General features: G+C 36.5%; 1 protein-coding gene across 3 annotated transcripts; it reads right to left on the bottom strand.

Moving 5' to 3' along the window:
• Nucleotides 1-200: 200 nt before the first annotated feature.
• LOC103046327 (sesquipedalian-1) lies at nucleotides 201-12,033 on the bottom strand. 3 transcript variants are annotated; one of them, XM_022669368.2, is made up of 4 exons: nucleotides 11,757-12,033; nucleotides 10,441-10,598; nucleotides 5,018-5,321; nucleotides 201-2,574 (listed from the first exon to the last, which is right to left on the bottom strand). In XM_022669368.2, exons 2-4 carry the CDS (start codon nucleotides 10,519-10,521, stop codon nucleotides 2,177-2,179), a joined length of 783 nt encoding a protein of 260 aa, XP_022525089.2. In that variant the 5' UTR covers nucleotides 10,522-10,598; nucleotides 11,757-12,033; the 3' UTR covers nucleotides 201-2,176. The 3 variants fall into 3 exon arrangements, with proteins under 3 accessions (XP_022525089.2, XP_022525087.2, XP_022525088.2); XM_022669366.2 differs by having other exon boundaries at nucleotides 201-2,577; nucleotides 11,757-12,032; XM_022669367.2 differs by having other exon boundaries at nucleotides 201-2,577; nucleotides 11,908-12,019.
• Nucleotides 12,034-13,377: the final 1,344 nt, after the last annotated feature.

Genomic DNA, 13,377 nt, shown 5'->3' with positions numbered 1-13,377 from the left:
GGGAGTCCCAATAATTTTGTCCAGCCTATTTTTGAATTCTGCATTAAAGTATATATATATTTTTTTGTCCTACTCAGTTTTTTTTTGTACTTATGACCTTCTGGTTGCTGGGTGACTGTTCTTCACACTAGGCACCCCCTATTGCAGTAGGTAAACAATAGAGACAATAATGCATGATATAAGTAATCATTAGCCAAGGCAACAAGTATACAATATTTTATTAAAAGCAAGAAATAATAATTCTACATTGCCCATTTGCTACACTTGCATTCTTTAACAGAGATAATAAATATTACATCTGAATATAATTATTGCATTAAAAAATACACGGCACACTAAATATTTACAAATTAAATGCCGTTCAAATGGACATTTACCTTTAGTTCCAGCATTTATGATAGACAAAACCTAAAGTCTAGAGCATCCAGTAAAGGTCTGGGAACACTTGGGGATTTCATTTATAGAGTAATAGATATTCCCTACCTTTCAATCAGTTAATCAGTTTGCATAAGTTTCATTTCTGATGTCCTCAGTCACAAGTAAAACAGTAAAATTGAAGTGTAAATAAATAGACAACTGAGAGAAAGCTCTGCTTCATTTATCTTTCTTAAATAAAACTAAAATTAGTCAATATTTAAATTATTTTCAGATGAAAAGAAAAATGACAGACCTGAAACTGTTGAAGTATTATATTCTGCATTGGCAAAACAATGTCTCATTTACAGCAGTAAACGGTAAACAGGTTTTCAGGCATTGTTTCTTCCTGCTGACACAAATTGCCAATTGTGAAAGTTCACAAGATTATCTATGACACGTCACATCCTTTTTATAAGAACCATAAAAAAGAATATATATCTTGCTATAATCACACAATTATATGTGAATTCTTGGGTCCTGTGGGTCCCACTATCCACCGGAGCTGCACCACAAACACAAACGGTGGGTGTTGAAGGACGGGATAGGACGGATCAGACAGCATCTCTTTTATTGTTTTTTGATGTCTGTACTGTGGTGAGTACTGAACCCTGAATTTAACAGACATGTGTACTGTTACACCCCTGGTAATGTAGGTTTTGGCCTTATTAAATTAGGACTGGCAAAAACAGCTTCATATAGCTTTATAACAGTGTTTGTTTAACGGAACAAAATGGTTACAAATATACAAACAGACCTTCACTCAGTGTTTGCTTCTATATTGTAGCACTAGATATACATGGCTAAAGAGGCTAACAACTGTCTGTCTCTTTGGAACTGTACAAACTGCATTTAAATTAAATTAATTAAATTAACTCAATCACACACTGGCTTCTGAAAAGCTGTTGTGGTACTTTATCTCTAACAGCCTTACTTACACTATCGGTCAAACGTTTTAGAACACCTCCATTTCCCTACTTTATTTTTACAATGTAAGCTCTTCAGGTACAGTGAATAACCTGAAATGGTAAAAATCCAGTAAACTTAATTGGCACAAAAGTAAACTGGCTGAAATAAGGAATCTGTAGCAATAGAAATAAACTGAGCTTTGGAAATTAATTTAAAAAATTTGAATTTACGAAGCCTTTGTCTGTAGTAAAGCAGTGCTGGGACTGATGGTATTACTGCTGCTACTCTCTACTGGAGCATTAACACACTTACTCACAGCACATTCACACCTTCATCACCATAACTAAAAAAAGACACAGAAACACAGAGAACTCTGTATCTATTAAAAGTAGAAGTTATTTTCTTTAGAGAAATTACAGATAAGGCCAGAGAGCGGTGAGTACTGTTTCCTACACCTTCAAAAGACTTTTAGAAACTGGAGAAAACTGCTGCAGGAAGAGGTCTAGCTGACCCACATGGCAAAGCATTAAGCTCAGTTTAAGATTGGATTAAGTCTTAATTTCAGCAGTGAAGAAAAGAATGAGAGGTCTGACAGATGAAGTGTAGTAAAAAAGTCTTTGTGAAGAGGATAAAATAAAAAAGCTTGTCTTGGTTACTGTATGTAGCACTGCAACTGGACAACTAAAAAATTGGGGTGTTGGTAAACTTTTGACCGGAAGTGTACGTGCGTATAATTAATTATTAAAAATTAAAACGTAACTTGTGCAAGCAACAGCTTCACACATCTTGAGGGCAAGACCAAAAAAGCACATTTCAGACAATTAAATATAATTTGGGAGAAAGTGAGGAAAATCTAGCCTAAATCAATCAGATCCCCCTCCGGCACAGCCCTCACTTCCTTCCCTCTTCTCCGCCACTCGGCCACCAGTCGCCTCACCTCCTTTCCAAACTCCTCGTGCATTGTGCTAAAGTCCTCCGTGGGCTCCGACCACTCCCCGAGGGGTGGAGCTGGGCCGCTGACTGGTGTGACGTGGGCTTGTCGTTTGGGCCAGAGTTTAGGAGAGCGTTTGCCAGCATGTTTAGCAGCGGTGGGCGGGACTTGAAGCAGCTGGTTGTTTCCAGGACCTCCTAGTCCTTTCATGTCCGCTTCAGCATAAAACACAGACCCTAGATAGAGCTTCTGAGAATGGGCCATGGTCTCCTTAGTCAGACGTGAACAGTCCACCGGCTCCACCCCCACCGCTTTGGCTGCTTCTATAGCAGAAACACCAACAGGTAAAACAGGTGTTTAACAAAATTACAACACAGACACTACAATAAAAAAAAAATAATACAATAAATACAGAAATAAAAATATCAGACAGGATAGTGTATTACCAACAGTACAGTCTGAATGTGTGTGGTGAGGATAAGGTGCAGAGATATGTAACATGCTATGATATGTAGATAAAAGCAGTTTATACATGTGCACAGCAGGTACTGAGGAGAATATACAGAATTTGGTTATAAAAAAAAAAACTTTTAGCAGCAAATAGAGCAGTAGAAATTAGTGACTGATTAATAAGATAACTGATTAGGTAAATAATAATAAAACAGAACAGCATGACCATTATTCCAATAAATATATTAAGTACAAACAGCTTGCAAAATATATCTCTAATATTATTATTAGTAGAAATAGTACATCAATTAGTTTGATTATATATTACACTAATAGCCATTCCATTGTTAAGTTATTAATTAAAATCCAAGCAAATATATTATAACCAGCATAATTTACATACCAATTTTGAAAAAGTTTAGGCTTTCAGCACTTGAATCATGTACTGGATATTCAGTTCTAGCTCAGTTCTGGACATTCTGTTATTTAGATATAATGATGATTAGATTTTTGGTTATTTGTTTATTAGAACTACATTCTAGACATCAATGTATTAGAATTACCTACTACATAATCATTTTGTAGAACTTCATTAAGAATAATTAATTAGAGTTTCCTCCATATATTAATACTTAAAAATATTTTATATAATTTCTGATATTAATTTATGAAAACTTTTTTTTTAGATATTAATTTAATAAAATTGCATTTTGGATATTTATTTATTACAGTTTCCTTTTATATACTAATTTATCAGGACTTACACTTTGGATTTCAATGTTATTAGAACTTCATTTCTGATGCTCTAGCGATTATTTTTTATTATTTTATACTTATTTGCAGTTCAGTTCATCCTCCTGAATTAATTTCTTTTTTGTTTTTAGTTTCTTTAGTTTCTTCTATTATCGTGTAAAACCTAAGAACGAGCACGGGCAGATTAGAAGTATTTTCACAGAATTATCTACAAATAATGTGAAACCATCCAGTTCACATATTAATATTACACAAATGTGAAATAGGGCAGGTTGGATCAACAATTTTAGAAGGTGTGTATGTTGTTAGCCCATAAGAGCCCAGAACCATTTCTGAATATTGATACCAATTTCAAAATGGAATCAGATAAATTCAGTGCGTAAATTCAGTTATTTACGTAAAACATACATTTAAGTGTTTGAATGGTTGGAACAGAGCATTAGAAGAAATAACACTTTTAAAAGCAGCTAGTTTAGTATTATCTCCAGCACTGACCCTAAAGCACTTCTACATTCACATACTGTCCTGTAGTAATGCTCAGGATGTTCAGTATGTGTCACTTAGGGACAATAGTAAAGTACTGAGTGCTATAAGTAACTGTACACAGGTTTTAAAGGGTTGTTTTGGGTTAAATAAGACTGGTTAAGTTTCAGCACATACCCCAGGAGCCTCATGTACAAAGACTTGCGTGGACTTCCTACTAAAATGTTCCGTACGCTCATACCTGAAAAGTTCTGTACTTTGGAGTTATCAAACCGTGCATAGGCAGAATCCCACGTACTTTCTCTTAGTACATCGCAATCAACTTGAAATCAAGCGCAAGTGCACGAAAACATCACACATGCCACGACTTCTCCCTCAATTATGCAGAGTATAATGTTATAATAATAATAATAATAATAATAACAATAATAATATGCTAGAGTATAATTTGCTTGTTTTGTTTGCTTGCTAGAGTATAATCGCTTGTTTTCTTATCCTCTTGTTTTCTTATCCTCTTATGCTCTTGGAAATCTAAAACGGCTTACAAGCCAGTCATCATCATGGGCCAAAAAACATAATGGTCACGGAAAATGTGCTCTCAATGAATTCGGCCATTAGCAATATTTTCCAGTAATGCCAACTCTGCCATTTCCAACAACTCCAGTGCAAACTTTTATGCATGTTTATATAATCTAGACTAAGTGAAAGCATGTTGAAGATAAAATAAGATAGTCCTTTATTAATCCCACAATGGGGAAATTTACACGATTATTTCTGTAAGCCAATTAAACTGTCTGATTAATTTACTTTATTTTACCCAATAATGCTTACCACAATGTGTGCATAAAGGATATCTTAATAGTTGTAATATCAATGCATCGCCTCCAAGTGTCACCAAATGACAAAAGCACAATACATACGCACAAAAAAACATGCGTACACCCGAAACGAAAGTGCCATGGGGGAATGCACTTTCTCACGTTCAAGTCAAATTTAGTACATCTGACCGTGAGCGTTTGTTTTTGTGCGTGCACACCTTTAGTACATGAGGCCCCAGCTCACTGGGTCCTGTCTTACCCAGATACTGCTGCCGCAGGTCCTTCAGGAGGATAGACAGGAAGTTGTGGTGAGCAGAGTGGATGGCCTTTACCCAGAGCTCCTGGCTGGTCTGGTTCTCTGCAGAGAACTTGTATGTGCGGAGGCCGGCCTCGCTGAACACCAGTGAGAATGCAAACTGCTCGTCCGACTCGCAGAGCTGTACAGAGCAGCCCTCCAACACGATGACCCCCAACACCTCCCGGTCCCTCGGCCGGTCCTGGTAAAACAGCAGGTTCCCTTTGAGGGTGACCCAGCGCTTCTGGTAGGATGTGTTCACTTCACCCTGCAGTATCAGACAGAACACTCAGTCAGGTCCAGAGTGCACCCTGAGGACTATGATATTTACCTACATGACTACATGACATAACTTTCTGTTGTATATTTACAAAATAATAATCTGTTCAAATGTATGAATGTTAGTGGTGTCAATTGTTTAAAAAAGGAGTTTAATAATAACACTTGTTATTTTTTCCTAAGACTTAGGCATTTAAGAAGAGATATTTAAGCCATATTTCAGCTCAAAAAAAAAAAGGTATCTAGCTTATGATCAGACTCTGTAACCTTGGTATCATAAATTATTTGCATTAAAGTTTTAGATTAATCACACAATAACAGCACTAATTGATATCTGTTAGTAACATGTTTCTGGGTCTGACTTCTGGCTCTATAACTCAGACTACAACTCCCATAATCTTCTGTTTCCTGAGGACTATACCCTGAGTACTGATTTAATACACCTGTGGTCGATAAACCCATTTGTTTTTAAACCCTATCTGTATCACTGTTTCTTTGCAAAGTATTACCAACCCTTTTGTTGCATACCAAACATTTACTGCTTGTTTGTATCTATCATGTATGTACAGGGGATGGACAATGAAACTGAAACACCTGGTTTTAGACCACAATAATTTATTGTCTTGACGGACAGTTCTGGTGGAAACAGGAGAGTTGAGGTGCACATTGAATTCTGTCGTGATTTGAGCAGCCGTGGTTTTATGTTTTTTTGGATACAATCCGGGTTAGCACCCGAACATCCCTTTCAGACAGCTTCCTCTAACAGCGTCCACAGTTAATCCTGTTGGATGTGGTTGGTCCTTCTTGGTGGTATGCTGACATTACCCTGGATACCGTGGCTCTTGATGCATCACAAAGACTTGCTGTCTTGGTCACAGATGCACCAGCAAGACGTGCACCAACAATTTGTCCTCTTTTGAACCCTGGTATGTCGCCCATAATGTTGTGTGCATTGCAATATTTTGAGCAAAACTGTGCTCTTACCCTGCTAATTGAACCTTCACACTCTGCTCTTACTGGTGCAATAATGTGCAATTAATGAAGATTGGCCACCAGGCTGCTCCAATTTAGCCATTAAACCTCACATACTAAAATGACAGGTGTTTCAGTTTTATTGTCCAACCCCTGTATGTATGTATTTATGTGTGTATGTGTGCGTTTTGTTTTTTGACTCTCTCTTTGGTTTTGTCATTTGGCTAATTTGGTTGAGTGGTAGTATCAACTTGGGTTTCAACTCTGCTTAAGAACTGCTAGAATCTGCTCTGTTTACTTTCCTTTTCGTCTTCGTGCTAAAGCCTAGCTTGTTTACCAACTAATTATACTGAAGCACTGTTTACCTTTTATATCCGTGAGCATCTGATCTGTTTCTCCAGTACTAAAAGTAGAAACAGTATCAGTTGAGAACTGTTACATATAACTATCAAACTAACCCAGTTGTAAGGCATTTTAAATAAGCTGATAACCTCATATTTCCTGGGCATTGAGCATGTTTGATCTACAGACAGAGGTTTTCTTCACCACTTGATCATTTGGGGGTACATGGGGTTCCTAATTAAAGTGTTTTTGTAGAGTTTTTAGTTTGTTTCTTTGTAACAGAGCCTCTTCACACACTACAGGAGTGTGAAATCCAGAACAGCCACACATACACGTTTTTTAGTCACAAGCCATCAGGCCTGTAAACAAAACCAACTAACACACTGCCCTTCCTGTTATGTTTGGTTCACACTACTTAACTGGTGTTAAAAATGTGCGAACTCCACACCTTAAGACATATTTTATCTTTAATTTTTGCTTATCATCAATCCCCCAAACACAACACCATCTGACCTGATTAAAACTCACTGCCCATATTAAATTATACACGCAAATACACAAGTTAAAGGTATATACATTAGCTATAGGTGTAGCTGTATTTATATATTAGTGATGGATCAGTTCTGATCCTGTGCTTGATTGACTGTATTTAGCAGATGCCCTAATCCAGAGCAACTTAAAAAAAAAACTGTTTACAACCAGCCATTTTGTACAGGCTACAATCAAAAGATAAATCAAGCTTAAATGCTGCTAAATAAAAGTCAGTATGGACACATAGAAAAGTGGTAATTTAGGAACTCTGTAAATAAATTGGTGTTTAATTGGCGTTTGAAGACAGTGAGTGACTCTGCTGTTTAAATGATGTCTGTCCATCACGGACCTAGAAGGATGATGGTTCAAGCTGAGCCATACTGGAAGCTCGTCTCCAACCACTCAGCATGATTTTCAGCCTTTTACAGACTAAAATATCTTCAAACAAACAAGCCAACAGCTAAAATGTTCTTACCTTATACAGTTACTAACCGAAGCTGCAGCAGATACTCTTTACGTAATTCCTCTGCAGGTTCCTAATTACACTTATTCAACTGAACTTATTGCATCTGTACTCACATTACAAGTAACTGTTTTGCTTTTTAGCATTTCTGCACTAAAATATCTCCAAACAAACAGTATTTTACTTCAACCAACGGCCAATGGTGTGGAGCAACTGACCTGTGAGAAGACTAAGGAGAAAAAAATGAATTATAAACTCTGCCCACTACAGGATCATCTGAAAGATCATTGGTTCCCCGATTAGGTACATGCATTAAATGCACTTTAAAGCCACTGGGAAGCCAAAGTACAAAGTATTTCTTGTAAATTTCTTCTCAAACTCATAAATCTCTGCTGTATTTCACACCAGAACCCTGACCAATTACAAAGCTAGCATAGCTCCGCCCTTTCCTCAAGTCTGAGCAACCTGAACTGGTAAGCTGCCACTTAGCAACCATCTTTGCTAAACCAGCGTTTCTCAACCTTTTTTCTATCACGACACCCTTTAAGTATATGCGAGATGTCAAGGCACCCCTGTTTACGCGGCACCCTGGTTGAGAAACACTGTGCTAAACAAGCTGAAAAGAACAGGCAGAAAATGGTGCAGCTTCTTTATTTCAAGACTGTGTGCATTGCCATGGTAATGCAAACAAGCATTTGTTTGCCAATCATCATGGCATGAAGATTCATTATAATATTAATGACCGCACCCACACAGTTCTCAGAACGATCTAAAGAGAGCTTTTGAGTGATTTATCTTATTTCTGATGCAGGATTTCTTATTTAATATTTGCTAAATGCTTCACATAACACCCAAGTTTAGTATTATACAAAAAAGATGTTTGAGTAGCAATAAAAGTAGAACCTGTTTTTTTTTCTTCTTTGATTGTAAGAATCAGCTAACCAGACAAAAAAAATAAATGACACACAGAGATATTTTAAACATTGTGGGTTTTAAAGATAAATCACAAGTTGCTGATGGTTTTCACAACTCAATAAACACTAGATGACTCACTAACTGATCTTCAGACATATCAGACTGAAACAGCTGATCTTTGGCCTTGTTAACTAGCCAACATGTGCGGTGATAGAAATCCCTAATTAAACGAATAAAATTCCTTTTTGTGGGTGTATCTCAAGTATGTTTGTAAATTTGTCATGTATACACAGAGAAGACATATATATATATGGCACATAAATCTGCCCACACTTTTTATTCAAAAGTATTGAAACACATCTTTTAAATTAGCAAATAAAGCTACTAAGGTTTACTTAATGCCAACACAGGTGTTCAATAGCTACTAAACGCTGATATGTACACCTATATGTGAACAAATCCTGTTCTGATTGACAGCCTCTTTGTTACATCTTATTCAATATGCAGCGCAGACTGAAACGCTGAATAGATTGTTATACAAAAATATATGAAGCTATTTCGCAAAAACAATCTGTATGGTTAAAACACTTTATGTGGAGCACAATTCTATTTTAATGAAAAGAGCCTCAACCCCCTTCTTTAATTGTATTGAATATTTAGATTTCTAAATCTATATTGATTGCTTTATTTATTTGATATTATATTTTTAGGTATTCTTATTCTTCTAGGCTTCTTAAGGTTTGTTTGTTGAGATTGATTGATGTGCTATTTCCAGTTCATTGCAATTCCTTTGAAACCTATAAAACATCAGTGGTGTGCAGTAAATCATTATATAATATTTGATCAGGAAATATTATAGTTATTGTAAATTGTAAGCATATATTTCATAAATTAACTAAAATAAAAAACAGCAATTAATTCAAAGCATTAGTCTGGATTTTTCAGTTGCTACCTGCGTGCCCCTTCTACTGATTTTTTTAAGGGTATAGTAATGAGGCTATTAGCAATGTCATAGGACAATCTAACCAATCAGATTCATGATTATTATGAAGGTACATAGTACTTTTGTCGTTTCTGGCTGTATTTGTGGGCTGTTAATATGTATTAAGTTCATATTACTCAAGATAGAGAATAAGTCAAGATAGATAATATGTAGTTATTGTAATATTTATCTATCTGTAGGTCGGCGGAGGTGGGGTGTTGCAGAAGGGGTACCCCCTACATTAACTGCACGCCACTGTAAAACATTAAATAAAAATACATACAGGGGTTGGACAATGAAACGGAAACACCTGTAATTTTAGTGTGGGAGGTTTAATGACTAAATTGGAGCAGCCTGGTGTTCAATCTTCATTAATTGCACATTATTGCACCAGTAAGAGCAGAGTGTGAAGGTTCAATTAGCAGGGTAAGAGCACAATTTTGCTCAAAATATTACAATGCACACAACATTATGGGTGACATACCAGAGTTCACAAAAGAACAAATTGTTGGTACACGTCTTGCCGGTGCATCTGTGACCAAGACAGTAAGTCTTTGTGATGCATCAAGAGCCACGGTATCCAGGGTAATGTCAGCATACCACCAAGAAGGACCAACCACATCCAACAGGATTAACTGTGGACGCTGTAAGAGGAAGCTGTCTGAAAGAGATGTTTGGTTGCTAACCCGGATTGTATCCAAAAAACATAAAAAGACGGCTGCCCAAATCACAGCAGAATTCAATGTGCACCTCAACTCTCCTGTTTCCACCTGAACTGTCCGCCGGGACAATACATTATTGTGGTTTAAAATCAGGTGTTTCAGTTTCATTGTCCAACTCCTGTATAATTTATGTGAAGCACTGGTTTAAACTGTAAACATTTCGCGTCTGTCTTAAGCCTACCTTTTTGTACAAATATCCCTCTTTAACCACAGGTGCACTACAGGTGAGGTAGTGATTCAGGATTTTTCCATGGATCTTCATCACTGTACCAAACCATAGACTTCTTCTTATCCTTCCAAAAGCCAGAACACCCAGCTAAGGTCTGTGGTACCAAACATCTTACAAGAGAGTGAAAAACAGCAATAAATATCATACAGAGATGAACTCACAACTTCAATGTAATGTTTAAAGTTTCATTTTCATTATTTAATTTTATTTTTTTAAATTATTTTTTAAGTATAATAAAGAAGAAATGTGTTTATCCATTACTCAAATCTAGTTTTCAATTTCTATTATAGTTTTATTTACTTTTACTATTAAAAATGTTTTGAGTTGCTGTCTTATTCTTTTGGGATACTAAGTCACTGTTTTGATATGCTATCTCATTATTTTGAGATGATCTCATTATGTTGGAATACTATGTTGTTATTTTAAGATAAATTCTTATTTTGAGATACTAAGTCATTATTTCGAGATACTAAGTCATTATTTTAAGATACTACGTTATTATTTTAACAGATTAAGTAATTTTGAGATAGTAAGTCACTGGTTTGAGAAGCTCTCTCATTATTCTGAGATACTAAGTCATTGTTTTAAGATTCTATAACATTGTTTTGAGACCTTACAATTTGAATTTTAGGAAAAATTCTGATTTCTACTTTTTGGCATCTTATAACAAAATATTATGCCATAAATCAAGGTACTTTTGTTACAAGATGCAAAAATGCAAAAAAAAAAAAAAAAAACTTAAAATCTTTGTTTGCAAACATAGACAGGAATGAAAACCTAATGAAAAAAGGATGAAAACCAATGCTTTCTTCACTCAAGTAAATGCAAAATACAAATGGAATAATAAGGTTTTACTGAAATGTTTTATTTAGCCTCAAAGGGTCAGAAAAGTAACACTGTACGTCATACTATTTTATAAGTTTAGCTAAGCTAATTACTTCATACTCCACCCGTCCCTACAGAACACTGAAGCCACAAAAGAGCATTATAGAGAGGATAAAGTAGTAAAAAGTTGTAAAAGGTGTGTAAAACTGTAAACTGTGTAAACTGCTGTTTAACACTGAGTCTCTCTCTCTCACACACACACACACACACACACACGGTCTCTCGGCTGCAGTAATGACTGTGACTGGCTGTAAACTGGAGGGTTTACAGGGTTAAACGCGCTTCTGGTGCCTTAATTCCACTAAACAAACAGAGAGCAGGCGTTATTCGGAGTGTATCTCCGTTATATTAAAGTTATTTTATAGCGGTGTATTTTCTCTTACCCGGGCTGGTCTCGCAGTAAACACACACACACTCACACAGCGCGGCTGCGACTGAAACTCTCCACTTCCGCAAAGCGTCGCTGAGAAACAGTCAGTCCACCTGCGGCACAATTACTCTCCAACACCCTGCTTCACCCCTCATATTATTTACCAGCTTTATACAGCTTCCAATAACTTCATAAACGCGCGGCTTCAGCGGTGAACTCCCTCCAGCCCGCTGTCCGCGGGGTTTCAGTGTTAGCCGGTAGCCCTGGTCCTGTGGGAGGGTTAGTGCGCAGGTAGCGCTGAGCTCTGGGGTTATTAATATGAATGACTGTGGGCGTGTAAATATAGTTTTGTTTACTTAGCTCAGCTAATAAAAGACGTATCTTCCAGGAAGCTTTCTTATTTTTAACCTCTACATATCTACACCGTCCTAAAATAACCCCCCAACTCCTTTTTTTCACGTGTTTCAGGAAACATATGACATTTGTTATGGATATTAAAATATTAGCAACGGTTTAAAGCACAAATCTGCTGTGAAATGGACTTGGGTTGTAGTGAAACATGACAGCGAGTATAAACTTTTGTCCTATAGCCCAACTCTGTTCATCCCCAACATTCTGAAATACAGTGCTTTTAGCCGACGCTCCCAACTAACAGGCCTTATAATGCTAGTGATAGATAGGGACAGAGCGTTTGCAAAGAAATGGTTATTTTTACACCATATAAAGCTCAAATTAGCTCCACACTTTATTGGTAGAATTCTGAGGGGCCTCACATTTAAAACGAGGCACTGAGAACATTGAAAGTGCGCAGATAGTTTAATAAAAACACTGTTTATAATTGGAGGGTAGTGCACAGGTAGATCTGAGCTCTGGGAATATTAATATGAATGACTGTGGGCGTGTATATATATATAGTTTTGTTTACTTAGCTAAGCTAATAAAAGCAGACTCTTCCGGGAAGCTTTTAGCCTGTACATATTCAAACCTTCCTAAAATAAGCCGCCAACTCCATTTTTTTATTTTTTATACATTTTTTAATAGCCTCCACCTTACATTTCGAAATACAGTGCTTTTAGCCGACGCTCTAAACAAACAGGTTTGCTATGCTAGTGATATAGGCATAGTGTTTCCCACGCAAAGAAATGTCTATTTTTACACCATATACAGGCTCAATATAGCTTATCACTTTAATGGTAGAATTTCAAGGTCCCTCACATTTTAAACGAGGCACTCAGAACACTGAAAGTGTGCAGATAGTTTAGTAAAAACACTGTTTATACAGACAGTATCATAGTTCTCTAGGCGCCGCCATCTTAAAATTAAGATACGATAAGTCGAATGATGAGCACAAGTGAATAAACAGGATAGGGGACAATTTGCGCAGTGGAAATGCATGAATTACAGCAGTTGCTGAAAATATATTGATAATATTCATGCATTTCAACAGAATTAATGTTGCAATCTGGAGAAATATCTGAAGGTATTGGGTGTATAAACAGAATATACCTTCTCAGTGCCTCATTTAAAATGTGAGGTCCCTTTGAGCTTGTCAATGGTGTTAAAAATAGCAGTTTCATTGTATGGGCAACACTATGCCCCTATCTCTACCATTGTAAGCCTGTAAGGAGCAAAGT

The sequence above is a fragment of the Astyanax mexicanus genome, chromosome 15 (assembly GCF_023375975.1).
Source record: "Astyanax mexicanus isolate ESR-SI-001 chromosome 15, AstMex3_surface, whole genome shotgun sequence".
NCBI lineage: Eukaryota > Metazoa > Chordata > Actinopteri > Characiformes > Acestrorhamphidae > Astyanax > Astyanax mexicanus.
Note: the sequence above shows the minus strand (reverse complement) of the source record. Positions and strands in the feature narration are given on the sequence as shown.